The sequence below is a fragment of the Populus alba genome, chromosome 8 (genome assembly GCF_005239225.2).
Source record: "Populus alba chromosome 8, ASM523922v2, whole genome shotgun sequence".
In the NCBI taxonomy this organism is placed as follows: Eukaryota; Viridiplantae; Streptophyta; class Magnoliopsida; order Malpighiales; family Salicaceae; genus Populus; species Populus alba.
The window spans coordinates 13,102,938-13,123,145 of record NC_133291.1 but is presented as its reverse complement, the minus strand read 5'-3'; the positions used below and the strand labels follow the sequence as shown (position 1 = coordinate 13,123,145).

The 20,208-nt window shown below is 35.4% G+C and overlaps 3 protein-coding genes across 6 annotated transcripts; 2 read left to right on the top strand and 1 right to left on the bottom strand.

The window, feature by feature from the left end:
- Positions 1 to 2,330: 2,330 nt before the first annotated feature.
- On the bottom strand, positions 2,331 to 2,983 carry LOC118038014 (large ribosomal subunit protein uL15x). The gene has a single exon (XM_035044251.2). The coding sequence runs from the start codon at positions 2,919 to 2,921 to the stop codon at positions 2,481 to 2,483; it is 441 nt and encodes a 146-aa protein (XP_034900142.1). The 5' UTR covers positions 2,922 to 2,983; the 3' UTR covers positions 2,331 to 2,480.
- A 1,875-nt stretch (positions 2,984 to 4,858) lies between these two features.
- LOC118038021 (uncharacterized) lies at positions 4,859 to 11,942 on the top strand. Of its 3 annotated transcripts, XM_035044284.2 has the most exons (12): positions 4,859 to 5,380; positions 5,567 to 5,624; positions 5,860 to 6,264; positions 6,721 to 7,100; positions 7,191 to 7,385; positions 7,456 to 7,653; positions 7,854 to 7,928; positions 8,005 to 8,071; positions 8,195 to 9,263; positions 9,337 to 9,390; positions 10,915 to 10,989; positions 11,135 to 11,942. In XM_035044284.2, the coding sequence occupies exons 1-12, from the start codon at positions 5,009 to 5,011 to the stop codon at positions 11,178 to 11,180; spliced, it is 2,994 nt and encodes a 997-aa protein (XP_034900175.1). In that variant the 5' UTR covers positions 4,859 to 5,008; the 3' UTR covers positions 11,181 to 11,942. The 3 variants fall into 3 exon arrangements, with proteins under 3 accessions (XP_034900175.1, XP_034900165.1, XP_034900156.1); XM_035044274.2 differs by having other exon boundaries at positions 5,863 to 6,264; positions 10,915 to 11,942; XM_035044265.2 differs by having other exon boundaries at positions 10,915 to 11,942.
- On the top strand, positions 11,691 to 19,957 carry LOC118038036 (beta-arabinofuranosyltransferase RAY1). Of its 2 annotated transcripts, none has more exons than XM_035044313.2 (6): positions 11,691 to 11,796; positions 15,779 to 16,101; positions 16,300 to 16,552; positions 16,634 to 17,404; positions 17,924 to 18,170; positions 18,500 to 19,957. In XM_035044313.2, exons 1-6 carry the CDS (start codon positions 11,794 to 11,796, stop codon positions 18,913 to 18,915), a joined length of 2,013 nt encoding a protein of 670 aa, XP_034900204.1. In that variant the 5' UTR covers positions 11,691 to 11,793; the 3' UTR covers positions 18,916 to 19,957. The 2 variants fall into 2 exon arrangements, with proteins under 2 accessions (XP_034900204.1, XP_034900197.1); XM_035044306.2 differs by lacking the exon at positions 11,691 to 11,796 and adding an exon at positions 15,414 to 15,687.
- The last annotated feature ends 251 nt before the right edge of the window (positions 19,958 to 20,208 follow it).

Below are 20,208 nucleotides of genomic sequence, written 5' to 3'. Positions count from 1 at the left end.
CATAGAACTTTTATATTTTTTAAAAACTAATATAATACACACACACATATTACTATTTTATTTTATTAAATAATAAATAATAGTTGGACAATAAATATTTATATGAATATTAAAACTCAATAAATAAAGTATTTATATTTAAATATTTTTCCAATAAATAATAATTAAGATTATATATATATAAAACTTGACACGTGAGTAGTCATTGTCGTTCAGCCTCATACCTCTTGGGTCATCACGGAAATTGAGCCAGCATCGTCACGCATTGCAGGAGGAAAGCGCCGCCTCCCAAGTCCCAACCTAACGCAAGGGAAGGCTTCTTTTATGATTTCCATTTGCATTTTAGTAAGATCCTCTCCCACGAGTCCCCATTGTAGTCTAGCAAAATAATTAATTAGTTCTTGTGATTTTAAGAATTATTATTTAATCTCCACGTTCTTATATTTAATCCAGTCACATGTACTATCAGCGTGCCGTTCGCCTTCCTCAGGTCAACTGAAGATTCATGGTCGACAATCGGAGATTACCAAGGAGAGTCTCGAATGACCGATAAACGAAAATACAAGATGGTGTGACCAAATTATTGGTAGAAGTTCAATCTGACCAAATTCTGAAAACACAGGGACCAACGGTGATTTTTTGCCTGTAAATAAGTGTCATTTAGGATGGTGCTTTTCTATTAGAAATCGATAGAAATAATATATATATATATATATATATATATATATATATATATATATATATATTTTTAATTATAATTTAAAAACACCAAAAAATAAATTGAAACTAAAAAAAACATCAAGGTCCAACAACAATACTAAACTGTCCCTTTTGCACTGCAAAAAACTTTAACAGAGCGTTGGTTAGAAAATGAAGTGTGGATGGAGGAAACCCTAGGAACTGGGAGCATGATAACATTTCATCAACGGTTCGTTCAGCTTCAAGTACCAATTACCCCTGGCGATGAAAATGTCATCCACCTCTAATACGCCTACCGCTGCACAATCTGTGACCTTTACTCCTCCATTTTCCATGTATCCGATATAGAGTAAAGAGGACCACAAGGAACGCAAAATATTACCCAACCGCAAGTCCATACATTGAAATAAGACAGCTCTGAGAGCACGTACAAATAGGCAAGAATTCAAGCAAGCCAAAGACAACAGACGGATAGCAGACTCTATGGTGGAAATAACGCAGCCGAAAGGATATTGTTGGCGGGCAAGACTAGAATGCCATGCCAAAGGAAATGTCACAATTATTCAGAATGTTGGACGAAGTAAACAGAAACTTTCATAAAGCACAAAACATCAGGGCCTTAACTTGACCAGGTGGACCATAAGATACATGAAAAGGAACTGCTGATGCATAAATACAGGTGATAGCATCTTATTTAATCAATGAAATGGACATTCATTGCAATCATGATAACAAACAAGCGCTGGCATTAGAAAGATGGGGAGAAAGTAGATAAGACATGTAAACGGCATCGAGAAAGACGAGATTGATAAGTATTATAATCAATGAAGATGACAGGGTTTTGCTCTTTGAATAATTTACATTGCAAGTTGAAACATTTGCAACCAAGTAATGCCTTGTCATTACAAATATAAAAATGATAGCTTAGACTTGAAAAGGCCAGGATGAATAATGCAAAAGCATATTAAACAATAGGTTTGGTAGATCAAACAAGCAAAGAGAGATGTGACAGGGCATATAAAAAAATGAATCACACCCAAGTGCAAGAAAGTTCAATGCTTGTAAACGAATGGAAATAGGGTTTTATATCCCCATTACTATTAGAGCATCTCCAATGAAGTTGCTAAATAAATAGCAAAAAATAAAAAAATAATATTTTAGTTTTTATTTATTTATTTTTCATACTCCAAGAAAAAAATCAAATGAAATGCTAAAATACATTTTATTTTCCATAAATACTATTCCTACATATCTCTCAAAAGAGCTAAAACTAACAAAGTAAAGCCAACAAAAAAAAACCCAATTAAATCTAGCCATGTGGAAAAAAAATAACATCAAAATCATTAAAAAAAAATCACTTATTTATTTCACTCTAATAGAATTGGCTTTTCAAATAACTTTTTTCTATTAGAATACACATGGTAAAAATATACTATTCAAAATGCTATTTTATCAATTTCCCTCTTTAAAATAGCATTTCCCATTAAAAATGCTCTAAGCATTTTCAAATCCATGGCTACTTCAATTTCTAGCCAATGTAGGCAAAAGAAAACCCTCAAAAACAAGTCAGCATTGAGAAGATTAAGGATTGCAAGATGACTAGTAATCTTATTTAACTAGTCAAATAAGAATAACATCAAGCAATCAATTCAAATAACAAAAGGGCATGAAGCAATGCAAGCGACAAAACCATGTGATAAGCAAAATCCAAATAGGTGGTTCAACGGTATCCCTAATCGCTTGAATTTTTAAGGGAAAAAAAGACAATTCAAAATCCTAACCTAGGCAGTAAGCACAACAGCTCCACCAGCCTCTTTAATTTTCTTCTCGGCAATCTTCGAAATAAGCTTGGCCTTGACAACAATCGGTTGCTTCTCAGGTAAAACCCCCTTCCCCAGAACCTTGAAGTAACCGAACTGAGTTACATCGATCATCGGCACAGTATCCTTGGTTGCCTTGTCTTTAACATCCTGTGGAACCATGGACCATAGCTTGTCGATGTTCACGATCGGACAGTAGAACTTGTTGCGGAGCTTGTGGAAGTAACGCATACCGACTTTACCAAAGTAACCGGGATGGTACTTGTCGAAGAGAATCCGGTGGTGGTGCATACCTCCAGCATTACCACGACCTCCTGGGTGCTTCCTGTGCTTGCCGATGCGTCCATGCCCAGCACTGACATGCCCTCTCTTCTTCCGGTTCTTCTTGAAGCGGGTTGTCATTTCTCGGGGGTGGGGGAGGGGGGGGGTGTTGGAGATCTGTTGTTTTGTGTTTGAACGGCGGCGGGTGAATCAGAGCGAGCGCTTAGGGTTTGGGAAGTGTATATATGCGACAGAAAATGAAGGGAATTTTCGGTTGACGGTTTTGCCCTCAGATTTTGGAATGTGGTCGCGGCAGTTAAAGGTGGGTTTCGGTAAATGAGGCTCCCCTCTTCGGTTCCTTCAGCTTCCTCTCTCTTTTTCTTTTTTCTTCCTTATTTTCTATTTATGCTCACACATTCGTTATTAAAAAATTGTGATTTTTTTAAAAGTGCATTATTATATATTTTTTAATTTTTTTAATTATTTAATTCAAGTAAATGATTAAAAATTTTAGCTTTTTAAATTAAAACATGTAGTACATTATTCATTACTACAATGGGGTGACTTGGCGCATATATATTTATAAATGAATAATATTATTAAAAAAAATTAATCATTTTAAATTCATTGATTTTATCCTTTATCACACATTATTTTACATAAAATTTTAATATGCGAGATTTAATCATGAATCATTTTTCTTTATGAATTATAATGAGATGTGATCTTGATAAAAAAAAAAATCACAAAAAAAACATACTATAAATTTTATAGTTTGAAATGAATTTTTTTTTTTTTTACGAAAATATAGAGTTGATTTCATTAATAATGAAAATAGGTTTTAAAAACTCTAAAACTAATCTTAAGTGCTCAATCCCATAAATGTTTATGTACAATATTAATCAATGATTTTTTTTTTTTTTATTTAGATATTCTCGCATCTTTTTAAAAAAGTAAGACTAGATTTATTCAGGGATTTTATGGCTTTTCTTTTCAATAAATACATTTTTTATGGATCGAATTTGTGTTTTTACCAACACTTCATTAGTAGGGATACTAGATTTATTTGTATGTAAAAAAAAATAAGTGATTTTTTAATTGAAAGTGATTTAGATGATATCTTGTTATATATATTTATGATTTTATTTATTAATATATTAAAACCATAAAAAATAACTAAAAATATAAATTTAATATTTTTTTAATTTAAATACACAGTTTGAAAAACACTATATTTAAAAAACATGTCCAGCAATAAAAATGAAATTATCTATTCAAATCGAAAGGGTAGCTCGAGCCGCACCACAAATGTACGAGCCTTGATTAGACATATTTCAAGCCCGAGCTAGCCTAGACTTGTCAAACTTTTGCCGGGGTGGTCGGGCTCCACAACAAAAGTACAAGTGGACGGAATGAAGGTTAAAGAAGAGAGAAAAAGAGGTGGATTGGTCCAGGCCCATCTCGGGAGAGCCCAACCGAAGCCTAAACCTAGGCCAAGCCTATCCAGATTCCAGAGGTGAAAAAGAAAAGAAGAGGGGAGAAAATCATGGGCCCAATGTAAGCTTGAAGGAGAAGGAATGTGAGAGGTGGCCCAACGGACGTCATCATTGTCTTTGTTGAACGTTAAAAAAAAAAAAAAAAACATTTTCGAAGATGAAGTGTAATTACAATAATTTTTTATTTAAAAATATATTAAAATATATTTTTTATTTTTTAAAAATTATTTTTAATATCAACACATCAAAATATCTAAAAACACAAAAAATATTAATTATTTTTTAAAAAAAAAATTTTAAAATTCTTAAAACATATAAAAAATCAATACTTTCATATCACCTTCCTTCTAATTCAATCAAGTTACAATGTACTTTTAATTTTAATTTTATTGATATAAAATTTTAACTTTATAAAAAACTGAATCTCGATAATTTTGGCTTGGTGGATCGCATGAAAAAATCAGTTTTTGTTTTAAATAATATATTTTTTTTAAGTTTTTTTTATTTTAAAAAAAATCAAAACTCATAAATTGCTCCAATAAAAATAAAAAAAAACTCATAAATTATTCCAATAGAAAATAAAAAAACTCATTACATGGAAAAAGTAAAACTGCTCTTCGTTTTGTTGTTGTTGGCATTCAAACCGTGTCCAGGAAGCGAAACCCTTGCTTGTCTCTCTTTAAGGCAATAATATATTTAAAACCCCAGGGCGAGCGAGTTAAAGACCCAAAAATGGACGCTTACCAACAGCAACAGCAGCATCTCGGATACATGAGACCCCCACCACCACCGCAACAGCAACAACAGCAAGTGCCGCCGCCGCCTGCGGATCCTTACCACCACTACCACCAGTACCAGCAAAGACCACCGCTCCCTCAACAACCACAAGGAGGCACTTCATGGTACTCCAACCCTTTCCAATACAATCCACCACCACCATCACACTCCGTGTCTCCTCCACTTCCCCAGCAGTGGCCTCCCCCTCCTGCTCCTCCCCCTCTCCCCTCTTCTTCATATCCTTATCCCACGCACCTTCCCCCTCAAAGCCACCACTTCCCTCCTCCTCGGCCCCACGTGCCTCCGCCAACACAAGCTCACTCTCAGGTGAATCGCCCGATGCTTAATCTTAAATCTCTGCACTTTGTGAAGCTAGGTTTTTTTTTTGCTGCCTATAATTAGGGCATTAATTTGGCCATTTTTAGAGAGATTATGCTGTTTTATATGATGTTTTAGAAGAATAAATTAACTGGTAATGAATTGCTTGTTTAATTTATTTCTGTTTGCTTTCAGGAATGGGGGAATCCTAATTGGGAGCAGCAGCAGCACCAAGCTTGGGAATATCCATCAGGTAACTACCCTTACATCCAAATTCAATTCCTGACATCCTTTCCCTTTTATTGCCCTAGTTTGGATGGTGTGGCTTGAAATTTTTTTATCAGCATTGTGGATAAGAAAAACAAAAAAACTATAGACTACCAATATGAACCTTTCTTGCTCGTCAGCCTTGCGAGGAGTTTTGTTTTGTTTTTTTTTTCTTTTTAAATTATTTTTGGGGTTAACTTTGTAACGATATGTTATAATAGCAGCAGGACGTAACCATGTGGAGGATTGGGCTGCTAAGGCCAGAGCATGGGCAGCTACCAAAAACGGTGCATCGGAGGATCAACATCCTCAGTCTCCATTTACAACAGTTGGCAGATCAGAAGAACAAAGTTGGTACTATGATCAGAATCCACAAACTGTTGATACTCACTATCAAGGTGTTCAGCAGCAGCCATTTCCTGCGACAACTTATCAACAGTTTGCAGTTTCAGCCGCTCCACACCAGCTGCCAGTAGCTTATCCACAGGAGAATGCATCTTTCAACATGGGGCAACCTTCACATGTTTCTGATAGGCCTCAACCATACCTTGGTGGAGCTGCAACTTCAAATGCAAGTCCATCTGTTCATCAGCAGGAGGTACCTTCTAGTTATTCTTCTGTTACAGGTAATAATTAATTTAGCATATTGTACTTGCATGTGAAGGTTGTGCTCAAAACTGCTCCTATGGGACACTGTTTTTAACACTTTCAACCTTTTCACCCCTTATGAAATAGGCATGCAAGACAAAGTGGCTTTGAGAGATGTATTGTCTTTTTGATGAATAAGGTTTAAGGAAAATTTGTTCTTAGTTCCTGCTGTAAAAAAAAAGGGGGATAAAGCACCATCTTCTCCTATTGGAGTTACAAGTACTTGGGAAAATGAAGTCCACTGTTCTCACCATGATCTTTAATATCTAAAGCTACATTAAAATCTATAGAATTCATGCAGTGAATTGAATTTTGTACACATAATATTTAGGAGCAAGTTTATTGAAGGCCAAGTTAAACTTCAATTTCTCCCAAGAGTTTATACATTACCGTTTGTTTTTATTCTTCTGTTTGACTACTCAATTGTATGGCAGGTAAAGAAGAGACTGGAGATCAAAAGGAGCAGCTTTACAGATCATTGCCTTTGCCCATTTCCTCTGCTCAAGAAGGACAGCATCATCTGCCGCCATCATTGCCTGCTATTGGTAGATCAGTTTTGACTGAGCAGCCCTTTGCATATAGCAATCAGGCAGCTAATCCCACAGCTGATCTCAGTAATCAGCCTTTGGAGTTTGCACCTGGTTTCAGTTGTGATCATGATCCTCATGCACAATTAAGTTATGCTGCACATCATGATTCAGTAGGAACTGTGAATGGCATTGGCTCTGCTGCACCCATGCCTTCAATTAGTTCCTGGACCCCTGCTGTTACAACTGGTGTAGTTTATCCTCCAGCTCTTCCACCAGGGCCTCAGGTTTTTTTGGATTTCTGAATATTGCAAATATTTCTTCTATTTTAGAGGTCTTACACTGATTTGTTAAAAGCTACCATGTTTATTCTGAAGGATCCTACCATAGTGCCTTCTTCTGTTTCTGGGCATGCTGCGCCACCATTTGGAAATTTTCCTGGAACAAGTTTTCAGCCCCCAATTTCACCTGCTGGTGTGCCATATGGTCTCGGTGCTGGAAATGCACTTCATCCTACTGGAGGCTTCGCAGATGCTTATGGGGTTTCTAACATTTCTGAACGCCCCAAAAAGGTGGGTACACTCTTAGAATGGTTTGCATTTAACTAAAATGATTATTATTGAGCTGTGGAAAATTTTCCAGGCTTCTGTACCTAATTGGCTTAAAGAAGAAATAATTAAGAAAGCTTCTGTGATGACAAGGTCCTCTCTTGAACATCCTAGAGAGGAAATAGAATCCATGGACGAAGAAGGTGTTGATAAATCATTTGAAAAGGGTAATCAAGCAGGTAGCAAAAGCATTGGTTCCCCAAGGTCGACCGAAGAAGAGGATGATGATGAGGTTCAATCGCTTAATCTTTCAATGTTTAATGCACTTTTGGTGTTTCTCTCCCTTGATAAAAGATTTTTTTTTTTCCTTGCTAGATATGTTTCTTGATAATTTCAATGAGTTTTCTTCTCATGCAATGATCTGCATTTGATTTTGGACAATGAACATCCTTTTCCCTGTATTCTTTGTCTTTCTGTTTTGACTCTTTGCAGGATTATGTCGAAGCAGCTAGAACTGCTGCTATTAACCAGGAAATCAAACGTATCCTAACTGAAGTTCTTTTGAAGGTTATAACTGCATAAATTCTATTGTTTTTGAATTATCTTCTTTCTCTGGTAGTTGTAACCTCCATGTTTTGATTAGGTTACTGATGAGCTGTTTGATGAAATTGCAACGAAAGTTCTTGATGAAGATGACCTGATAATAGAAGGTAATCATGCCATAACATCCAAGTCTTTATCCATGCCTATACATCTTCCTCTAACTACATATGCATGTTAACTTTATTCTGCTCTTTAAAATCTTGTCTATATGGCCCTTTTCGGCTTTGCAGTTGAGCACCAACCGGTTGCTTCAAATCATAAGGTACCATCACCGTCACACCCAGCTATCTCAACTCCAAAGGCTTCTGCAAAGGTTCTAGTTCCTGTTAGAACCAAGGAATCTGAGAATGAAGATGTCAATGAAAAATCTAGTTCCAGCTCTCATGGAAATGTTTTGGGTCTTGTTAACTATGCCTCTGATGAAGATGATGAAATCGAGAGTTCCAGCATATCAAATTCAAGTAAAAATCCTGTGCCTCAACTGTTGGCCATTCCAGAGAGTGCTGAAGATATGAATGATGCAGCTGAAAATGGCAATTCACAAGTAGAACTTGGAAAGAACTCTGGAGTTACAAATATAGAGATTGATCTGAGCAAAACAAGTTCAGTTGGTTCTGATAATAAAATCAATGGTGCTTTTAGTGAGTTGAGTGAGCATGCACATTCCAAGGTTGTGTCTGGAGTTAGACATGTTGAGATTAGTGTTAATAGTGAAAAAATACTAGAAAGCAATAACAAGGCTGTGCCCAAAGCTACAATTGAAGAAAATGCCAAAATTGAATCTGAACGAATTGGTGAGAGTGTCAATTTGGAAAAACCAGTGGTGGATTATTCTCAGGCTAGGGATACCAGGGCGAGACCAGATCAAGACAGTCGACATGAAAGTAGAAGTAGTGGGAGTATGGCAGATGAGAAGGGGGATGATGGTCATAGGAGACATGATGGAAAGCATTCGAGCAAGGAAAAAACAGGTGATCTGAATGGTTCAAAAGAGAAAAAGAGAGAAAGAAAAGATAAGACAGGAGAGAGCGCAAAGGAACCAGAATCAAGAAGAAGGTCTTCTCATCCTGAAGCTAAGGAGGACAGGAAAGATGCAGAAAAACTGCACAGATCTAGTGTCAAAGAAGATGCCACCAGAAAGAGAGATCGCTCAAAGGAAAAGGAGGAAGATAGAGCAAGACATAAACCTACCAGTGACTCAAGTAAGCACAAGAGAACACGTTCCTCTTCAATCAGCAGTAGGGGTAGAAACAGCAAGGACAATGATTCAAGTGATGAAGCATCAGATGATTCTAAGAGGTTCACCTCTGAGATTCTGCCTGTCCCTCTGAGATTTGCAGTGTGGATGCTTATATTCTGTTGTGTACTGCAGGAAACATTCCAGGAAACGACGTTCTTCACCATCACCTGTCAGATCTAGAAGAAGGTACTCCTATATCAGGATTTCATTTTTCTTATCATATCTCCTATGTTTATACTTCTCTCTACCCGTTTTAATATTCAAATTATTATGTGGTACTATTGTGAAACTATAATGTGTCCATCTTCATTTAACGAACATGGAACGAGTAAATAACAGTTTAAATTAATTCTAGTATTCTTGTTTGGACCCAGGTTTTTCTTTGTATAAATGCTTAGAGGATTCTTTGATCTTTTCTTGTCAATAATTCAAATGTAGTATGGTTTTTGGTAATGATTTTTCTCGTGGACAATTATTGAATGTAGTTTCTTGTGATATTTTTCAAGTCCACTTTCCTTAATGCGTGGACTGACAAAGTAACCTAGCCAGCTCGCTCTTTTAATGGAAGCAAGCAAATCAGTTGAAATTGCTTGCATTTTTTGAGAAGAATTAGGAGTTATTTTATCAATAGAAGAAAGGAAAGAAAAATAAGAGTTGTGGGGTGGAAAGCCGCTGCAATCTTACCATCTTTATACTCTTAGATGTTGGTGTAGACATCTTTGAGAGAAATACTTGTGCCTGTGTCATTATCAAGTACACTTCCATGTTTCAGATAAATTCGTATGGTGCATATTCCATTATCAAGTAGATATGTGTTGACTTATTGATAGCACATGTAACCAAAATTCAGTGCAATGATCCAGAGATACAGAGCTACGGGACAAGATTATAGGCACTTTTTTTGTCCTCAATTTTTAGTGTGTGAGTTTCAATCTTACTGTTGGCTCGCTGTCATGTTCGACACCTTATGTGATTTCATCTGTGCATATTGCATTTCCTGTCTTCAGTGAACATGTTCACAATCCCCCCCCCCCCCCCCCCCAATGTAGTTCTTTTTTAGCTGTCTCATCTCTATAGCTTATAAAAATCCTGAGCAATGGGTGTCTTGACCTGTTTGTAGTTTGCAGCCTCTGTCTAGCACATGGCAGCATCACTTTGTTCCATGTTTTGGGTTTAGTGCTCCTTCAATCCTACAATAAGTGGCCACTTTATTTTTTTTTTTAGTTAGAAAAAAGTAAAATAAATTATAATTTTATGCTCTTCTTGTAGAAGATTGAAATGAATATTTCTACCTTTTCAATTGAAAAAACAAATTAGAGATATGTTGCCTCAATAACATTGGGTGTTTATATATGGATATTTCTCATCTAGTTGGACTGAATTCAACAATGTGGATGTAATGGTTTCTTGAAGGAAACCTGGGGGTGGGGGTTGGGAGGTGACTGGGATCTCAAAAATTAATTCGCTTGGATAAAAAAAATACTATTATTTTTTTCTTATGAGGGGCTGTGGTCATATACGTTGTCTTTTTTGGTTAAAGCTTGATGGTGTTTGGTAGTCTATACATCTTTGTTAAGGTAATAGTAGCAAAAGTGTTTACGGAAATCAAAATACTTGTCAAGTTTGATTCTGGACGAGGCTAAGCATTTCTCTGTTCAGTTGTGTGTTTTCAACTCACCAAATAAGTATGATGGGTGTTTTCATTTCTAGACAAGTATCGCGGTCACCTCATAGCAAGCATTCTCAGCGCAGGCATTCTCCCTACTCTTCTCTTGAGACCACAAGGTATGTTTCCATGCAATTCAAGATTAAGATTGTGTTAGTGTTTCTGAGACATGCCCAACCATTTTCTGCAAAGGTGAAAGCATCTAGTTTCTGGTTTTTGAATTGCAATATTACCTGGTTCAGTAGCTGTGCTAATTTCTTGCAGGAGAAGGAGATCAAGATCCCAATCACCTGTCAGGCGACACAAATGATCTTAGTGAAGGATTCCTTGGGATGATTCAGGCTCTGAAATGGAAGGCGATTCTCTTTGAAGGATCTAATGAGTCTTATCTGAATTCGGGATCTGGCTTCAATTCCTTGGCAGTCAGGGATTAATGTTTCTGATATGTCAGTCCCGGCATGCTTAGGGAGTTTAACTGGTAATGGCTTTGATGGGGTGCTCAATGAAGGTCCTGTCTGTTCTAAAATTGTTTCGTATTATATTCCGATAGCATGCTGCGGGAAATTTTGTTGTGCAACATTTAAGTTTTAGTGCTTTTATCACTGAACATGAAGACAACCTCTGTGCATTTCATGTTTGTTTGATCCAGGAATTTTTCAACTTAGATAATAGTTTAATTACAAACAACTTTGAGTGAAGCAATTCTCACAGGGTGTTATGAGTGAGAGTTGGGGAAATCTGATGGTAAAACTTTGAAATGACTGGTAGTTCTTCGAATGAGTGGGGAAGATCAAGTTGAAGTATTTTTGCTCATTATTACCCACCTCCTGCAAGTGTAACCATCCCGCCCACAAGATAGCCGGCAAAGTATTCACTGAAGCCCTCCCCCTGTCTGGTTAACTGTGCCACCTGGAAGATATGAGATGGTATGTGAATTTTTAGATCATCTAAAGTTCCATTTGGATTCAAATTATATTTTTTTTATTCATTGGAAATTTACAAGTATGACTCGTAAATTTAAGTCAAGATTTTGATTTAATCAAAATTGAAATATTTAATTTCTACTTGTTAATTTTGATTCTTATTATCTTTATAAAAAAAAAATAGTTGATGAGGGTTAATTTTTTTAAAAACATGCTTTTAACTTAACTTATTTTAATGGTAAGTTATTTATGAAAAATAATTTTTAAATTGCGTTCGAAAGATAAATTTGTTTATGAAAGTCATATCAAACAAAATGAAGCCCTCGAACTTCATCCACGACTTGAATATTATATGTTTCCAATCTTATTTTGAATGAGATCATTGGTTCGACACTCAAGTAAAGATGGTAATTGAATTGAATAGGATGAAATTCATCTTAATCAACTTGAATGGATGGGCGTGGGGAAAATACTGATTTTTCAATCCATAGTAAAGATTTTATTTTATCCTTTTTATCTCCTTTGGTTATTTAATTTTTTCTTTTAAAATTAGTTCTTATATAATGTGTGTATGAGAATTTAGAATTGATAATTTATTTTAATTTACCATTTATATGGTTACTGTGATATTAAAAAAAATATCTTAGGATGATTTATTTAAATAAAAAATATATTTTTTAAAAAATGGGTTATTAAACTTTGTGGATGAATGACTTGATTCGCGAGTTTGGCAAGGTAATTCTAGTTGTCTCGATTCGCGAGTTTAGCTAAACATATATATATTTTTTTTTTAATTGAATTTAATTATATGATTGTCTATTTTTTTTTTTTAGTTAAGAACATAGTTTTGAAAAAAAAAACACATGTTATTAAATTGTAAAAAGTTCATATGCCTGTTGACAGGGTTTGGCGAGTTTAGCTTTTTTTTTTTTTAATTTATATTTTTCAACTGTATGCTTTGATATTTGATTGATTGAGAATTGAGTTTATAATTTGTTTTATTTTGATTTTTATGAAGTTATTGTAGTCTTAAAAAAAGTATTGGTATTGGTTTGATGCTTGGTTTTGCAATCACTTATTTTTGTTATTGTATAGTTAAATAAACAATAGTTAAAAAAAAAAAAACAAGTTATTAATTTCAATGAAGTTCATTATCCAATTTGTGGGTTTGATATATTGACTCGGGTTATTCGATTTACGGGTTTAACAGGTTTACCCATTAAATTGATATTTTTTTTTATATAGTTTTTTGTCCTTTAATTTTTCTATTTTTTTTATTTCACTCTTCTTCAATATTAGATCGGTTAGGAAATGAAATTAATGGTTTATTTAATTTTTTTATTTTTTGTAGGGTTGTCAATATCTCAATAACATCTTTTTAGGGTTGGTGCTCGATTTTGTAAGCATCTATTTTTTTATATAAAAAAATAAAAATAATTTACAAATATAAAAATGTTATTAAACACATTGAAGTCTATGATCCAAGTTGTAGGATGACCGATGTCGATTTAATATGTCATCGTTTTAATATTAAAAAAAAATATCTTAATGTTTTTTTAAAAGCTATACTATATTTTTACCGGTCATTGATGTTGTCTTTGGACCTATTAAATTGAAAGACTCACTTTGGATTAGCTTCCATGTGGTTTAATATAAAAAGAGGTTGACAGGTTTTAAAATCGAACTGCTTGATTACATTTAATGATACTACCAAAAAAAATCTTCATACTTTTAATATTTTTTTAAGTTTAGAAAAATAATAATCCGACCTACAACGGAGCGCGAACAACTAGAGTAAGATAACAATTATAAAACATGTTAATAGCAAATTTTATTAAATATAAACAGTAAAGTTTATGTTGAGTTTATACTGTATTTATTTTAATACCATTAGTGTAACATTTTCAGTTTGACCAAATAAACTTAGCTAAACATAATGAAGATGAGAAACATAAATAAACAAGATAAGAACATAGTTATGATATAAGTTAACTAAGTATAGTAAAAGAAATAATAAGTATAAACAAGAAATTAATGAGAATATAACATGAAATAAAACTTGGCCAACTCTTAATTTGGTGGCTAGTTATTGACTTGTTAGTTGGATAAAACGGCATTGCTAACATTATAAAAATACAAAAAAAAAAAAGAAAGCAACAAAAATCTTGATATGAAAAACAAGATGTCTAAATGTATGGTAAATACCTTATTTTATAAGTTAAAATTCAAAAGTATTGATTTGATGACTAATTATTGAGTTAGTGGTCAACTCTTTACTTGGTGGCTAATTATTGACTTGTTGGTTGGACAAAACAACATTGCTAACATTATTAAAATACAAAGAAAAAAAAAAGTAAGAGCAAGATCTTGATATGAAAAACAAGATGTCTAAAAATATGGTAAATACCTCCTTTTATAAGCTAAGATTTAAAAGTATTGATTTGATGACTAATTATTGAGTTGGTGGCCAACTCTTGACTTGGTGGCTAGTTATTAACTTGTTGGTTGGACAAAACGACATTGCTAACATCAGAATTTGAATAAATGGTCTGGATGAAAGTTGTGGGAATTTATCTTAGATTTCCAACAAAAAAAAAAGAGCTTATTTGTACTTCTAAAACTTGAGATATGGATTGAACACGAAACAATGTCTGAGTTGCAGGAGAGATTCAAACTTCTCTTTTATTGTTAAGATTTGAACTTGAAAACGACAACTTTGAATCTTGAACTCTGCATAAATGTTTTATGTATATGTCTTAGCTTTCCATCAAGATAAATCAGACCTAAATGCAAGGTTTGTAGCTCCAGTTATGACCTAATAATCGAATGGTATTCCAGTTTGAATTGAACCGTATCTTTTCTCTAAGCTTATTCATCTCTTTATCTTCTCAATTTTAATAATTAAACACATCAATTAATCTTTTAAATTGTGAGATATGCCTGATTTAAAATGAACATTTACCATAAATTAAATATATTTATATTATCAGACTTTGTTATTATAAAACATGCTTAAGTTATGAAATTTAATGATATTTTAAGTGCATTATAATAATATAAAACCTTAATAAAAATGTATTTTTAAATACTATTCAATAGGATATAGATATTATTAAATCTGAAACTCAATTTACATTTAATTTAAAATATAAATATGAATATAACACAAATATACATTCTTCTCAATATTAACATTATGTTAAGTTAAGTAAGGATAATTTTTATTTTATAAAATATAATTGACAAATATATCTTATTTATTTTTAATTTTTTTTATTAAATAAGGATTTTAAACTATTAATCAACTAATTTTTAGCTTAAGATACTCTAATTTCATTAAGCTAATCTAGATCCCAAGTAGATGAATCGTTGAGTAAATCCATGTTGGATGGATCATTGAATTAATCTATTTTCAACCCTGTCCTCGGATCCACATCATGAGGGATATTATTCATTTGAAAACCAAAACAAACGAATAATTGCATCTTTTGTTTTTAAAAGTTGAAAACAAAAGGAAATCATACATGATAATAATAATAATAAATAACACCACAATTTGTTTATGTAATTATTCTCCGGGATTTTAATAAGAGAAAGAAATGAAATGGTTTGGTGATTTTCAAAGCATTAGTTTTGAATATTGAAAAAGTAATGGAAGGTGACGTGTGGGTGTGTAACCATGCTTAACCTCACATGTCTTCTCATGCGCTTCCCCGTCTTGGTGGTGGCGCTGTCAATGGCCCTTGTGGGTTCGGTTTGTTTGGTACTCTTCCATTCCTTTCTTTCTTTCTTACCTCCTCCCTTTTCAGTTAAAGTTTCACTCCATTTTCGGTTAAAACCCGCTATCTCTTTTCAAAACACGGAAGAAGAAGTAGAGCAATATCAACAATGAAGGTTTCTCATTTCATCTCTTTACTTTAATCCTCAGCAACACCATCTCTCTCTTTCTACGTGCTCTGAAACTTTTTATGTTTTTGAATAACAGGGAATGCAGATGGGACTGTGGTGGGTCTGGCTATATGGGTTCTTGTTGATTGGTCTTTCCTTGTTTGCCACACAGAGGCTACCTTCTTTTAAGCTGACAAGACCCCAGAATTTCAACCACGAAGGTTTAAGCCCTCCGACAATTACTATATTTTCAGCGCCTACTGACCCTTTTGCAGCTTCAGCTGACTCCAAGCAGAGTCTTGCTATTCGATCATGGCTTGCTTTGTCCCCTCAAATCGTTGTCGTTTTGTTTACTCAACACCCTTCTTTTGCCTCAGCTTTTGGTTCCCGGGTTTTGGTTGACTCCACTATTGATTTCACGTAAGCATTTATTTCGGTTTTTAATTTGATTATTTTCTCGTCTCTGCAAAGCTCTGCTTTAGATGGCTCTGCTCTGGATTGTTTAATGGTTATCTTAGCTCGGTCAACAAGTTTGTTATCTTGTTTCTTGCCCAATTTTAATACGAGGAATATGCCATTCCATTAGGCTTATTCTCTTCTTATTCGGGTGTTTTCTAGGTTTCTTGGTACCCCATTCTTTCATTCCATGCTAGAGAAATCACGGTTATTCACAACAGACATAGCTGTTTTTGTTGATCCACAAACAGTTCTTCTGCCTGACCTCATCTCCACCTTAAATTATGCTTACAAACTTGACCGTGACTGGCTTCTTGTGGCTTCGTTACGAAATGTTTCCTACTTCCCGTTCCACTTCGATGATGCTGGGGAACATTGGCTCAGAGACGATGGAGAAAGGGTAAGACGCCAGGAGGTATGAAGGATTCCTACCCCAGACTGAAAGTTGACCGCCTATTTGGGACTACAACATTGACACCATTCTTGATTCCAACAGTTGCAGGAGATACTTGGTCATCATTGGGAGTGGAATCATTGTGAGGACAGAATGCTTATGGCATGGAACAACAGAAATCTACCTTTACATAATGGAGTACTACCTCCTTTCTTGTATGGCAAGGGGATTCACAACCACTGGGTCGTCAATGAAGCTGTGTCATCTGAATTGAGGCTTGTCTTTGATGCGAGTTCGACCATCTCATGTCTCTCTCTTAATTATCCTGAACATTGGTCTGAACTGTCAGTCAGAGGATCCAGTGTTTTAGAGATTGAAAACAGAAGCTGGGAGGAAGGTGGCAATTCTCATCTGGGTGCACTATATGGCTCGATGTTTTTCCGAGAAATTAATTATTCTGGCCTTGTAAATCTTTTGAATTGTGAGGGGCAATATCTTTTTGCTGACATAACTGAAGACAGCGTTTATCCATCTGTGTGCCAGACAGGAAGTGGATGGACTAGAAGGGTTTTGAGATCCTGTACCCAGAGGAAAAGGATGGTTTCTGCTGAAAATGTTAAATCACAAAACAGAACATTAAATTGTTCTATGAGAGACAAGTTAAAGTCATCGGAATCATTAGATTTTCCATTTTCTTTAGAGTCACTCCTTTCAATAACTGCAGACGAGAACAAAACACTTGTGCTTGCTGTTGCTGGATATAGTTACAAGGACATGCTAATGAGTTGGGTGTGCAGATTACACCAACTCCAGGTCACAAATTTCATCATTTGTGCTCTTGATCAGGAAACATATCAATTCTCTGTCTTACAGGTACTGCTTTATTGCTTTCTGTTTCTCTTGAGTTTAAGTTTCTTGTTCCAATTCAATTAAAATGGGGGTCAGTTTCCCTGCTGTGCAATTACAGGCACGTGGACAGGGGCGTGCTCATAAAGAGATTATTTGTGATTCTGGTAGACAAATTTTGGGCTGCTGGCCGCATATTGGTTTAGAGAAGGGGCTGTAATAGTTACATTTGCTCTTTTTCTCCATTGCCAGGAATTGAAATTTTAGGATGACCTTGAACATCTGGGGAATGGACTTTGCTTGGACCGTTCTCTATTTATGGTTTTGAGTGCCGAGAGGAATTCTAAGGTTTATTATGGCCTGAGCGCAATTCTTATTGTTTAGCTGCACCAAATGGTTTAGGACAGTAAATTTTCACTTTTGTATTCTATCATGCTTTGGGAAGATTGCCCCAAAAGTTCTATCTGGATTTTAGTTGGGGATCTCGCTCCCCCCAAGCTGTTGTCTATTTGTGTGTGTTAATTGAAATTTTCTATTTTCTGTTAGGGCCTCCCTGTTTTCCATGATCCATCAGCGCCGAGAAACATAAGCTTTAACGATTGCCACTTTGGAACAGCTTGCTTTCAGAGAGTCACCAAAGTGAAGTCCAGAATGGTTTGGAAGATACTGAAACTTGGGTACAACGTACTTCTAAGTGATGTCGATGTTTATTGGTTTGGGAATCCGTTGCCATTGCTTTATTCTTTTGGTCCTGGTGTTCTTGTGGCACAGTCCGATGAGTACAATTACACAGGTGAATTCTCTCAAAAATTTAGCACTTAAATAACCAATTTCTTCTCATTGGCTTAGTGCACACTGGTTCAAGGGGGTCAGAAGGAAACTAGTATATCTAGAATATCTAGTTGAAATCTGGTGCAAGTGACTTTATTGACTTTTTTCAAACGACCCTATCTTATGTTTTGTAAAAGTACAAATTAGAGGGGCAAAGGGGAGTTTAGATTACTGTTACTCTGGGGGACTGATACTGATCAGTGTTTGATGACTCTATTATAACCTTGTTTATCTCTATTATAGTCTTAGAAGTTCAATTGTAACCTATTTGTTCTGCTGTTCTATCTGTAGGACCTTTAAACTTACCCAGGCGCTTGAACTCTGGTTTTTACTTTGCTCGTTCTGATGCTTCATCTGTAGCTGCTATGGAGAAGGTGGTAAAGCATGCAGCAAGATCAAACCTTTCTGAACAGCCAAGCTTCTACGACACATTGTGTGGTGAAGGGGGATCCTACCGAATCAGTGATAACAGATGCATGGAACCCGAAACAAATCTAACCATTCATTTCTTGGATAGAAACCTCTTCCCTAATGGTGCATACTTAAACCTATGGCAGAAGAAAAATGTGAAAAAAGCCTGTATGAAAAGGGGCTGTCTTATTCTTCATAACAATTGGATTAGCGGGAGAGTGAAGAAGTTGGAACGACAGGTTGTATCAGGTTTATGGGAGTATGATATTAGCAGAAGGATGTGCCTGCAGAGATAGTGCAGTTTCAAATCGATGCGATATTTTTGATAACTAGTTATTCTTGGGTTGGTGTTTCATATCCGCTGTCCTAGGCAAACTTTGATTTTCACGTGGAAGAAAGGAACGAAACTTGTTCCCTTCCCCTATGCCAAAGAATCTCTTGATAGCCTCGGTTTCATCTTGCCTTTCTGTGGACAAAACACTAGTTAGATATGGCCAGCCATGAAAGCCTTGGCAATATATAATAATATGGAAATAGCGCACATTGGAACAATGCTCCCCACATTCTTGTCATTATAGTGAGATGAAATATTGGGATCTTACAGCTTTTGATTGCCGGCTTTGCTGAAGGGCTGTGTTCATTTGTTAGGCCTGAGTGGAAGTACACAGAGAGAGTCTAGAAGGAAAAGAGAACCGGAAGGAGCTCCTATATCAGTGGGCTTATGCATACAGTCGAGAGATTTTCATCCTGGTGGAAGAGAGGAGCTGTATCAATATGCCCTTCCTGCATCCCACTTAATGGAAAAATATCACTTGGATTGCTCGTCCTGGAGTTTTCAAAAACCCCCAGGAGTCTCTGTTATGGCCAGATGAAAATTTATTCCCAGGTCACAAATATCTTTTAATTCCATCCACTACTGCTCGGAAATTGACTCTTAAACAAATGGGAAGGGTAAAAGTGAAAGGATTTGCAGAAGGTAAAGATGAGATAATTGATGCGAATATCACTTGGGACGAGAGCGGAGACATTTCCGAGGAATCTGTAGGTTCTGCGAAAGAATTCTATGCTTCCAAGGATAGGCAGCCAAGATATAAAGTGAAGAGGACTGTCAAAGCAAAGAAGCCTTTTGCACCTCCACTTCCTAAGGCAAGATCTTTCCGTGTATCAGTGTGGGAACCCAGCTTTACTTCTGTACAAGAAGCTTCTCCATGACTTGGTGATCAACCAGATGTCTTGTACAACATGTTTTCTGGTATGTGGACTGGTCCTTCTAAGCAGTTCTTTTTCCTCCGAAATTAGAAATATAGAAATGACACTGCTTATGATTATGGGGTGACATGGGTCAACACAATGACTTGCCCAGGGCCTCATGCATGGAAAAAACTCGTTTTTTTTTTTTTTTTTTTTTTTTTTATCAAAATGACTTTGTTTTGAGCTTCTCTTAAAAGATAAAATCAAAATTAGGATGAGTTGGATTAACACAATCCGCGAATGGTAGTTTTTCAGTTTAAAAAAAATATTTTATACAGTAGAAGTGGCATTATATATGTGTGGGTTGAAATTGGGTTCTCATGTCAATATCATTAAAT

What these genes read in the sequence shown, in the direction of transcription:
- LOC118038021 (XM_035044265.2), top strand. Translation starts at nt 5,009, where the DNA reads ATGGACGCTTACCAACAGCAACAGCAGCATCTCGGATACATGAGACCC. An exon ending in AGCTTGGGAATATCCATCAG is followed by an intron (nt 5,625 to 5,859) that starts GTAACTACCCTT and finishes ATGTTATAATAG; the next exon opens with CAGCAGGACGTAACCATGTG. An exon ending in AGATGACCTGATAATAGAAG is followed by an intron (nt 8,072 to 8,194) that starts GTAATCATGCCA and finishes TCGGCTTTGCAG; the next exon opens with TTGAGCACCAACCGGTTGCT.
- LOC118038014 (XM_035044251.2), bottom strand. Translation starts at nt 2,921, where the DNA reads ATGACAACCCGCTTCAAGAAGAACCGGAAGAAGAGAGGGCATGTCAGT.
- LOC118038036 (XM_035044306.2), top strand. An exon ending in GACTCCACTATTGATTTCAC is followed by an intron (nt 16,102 to 16,299) that starts GTAAGCATTTAT and finishes GGTGTTTTCTAG; the next exon opens with GTTTCTTGGTACCCCATTCT. An exon ending in CGATGAGTACAATTACACAG is followed by an intron (nt 18,171 to 18,499) that starts GTGAATTCTCTC and finishes TTCTATCTGTAG; the next exon opens with GACCTTTAAACTTACCCAGG.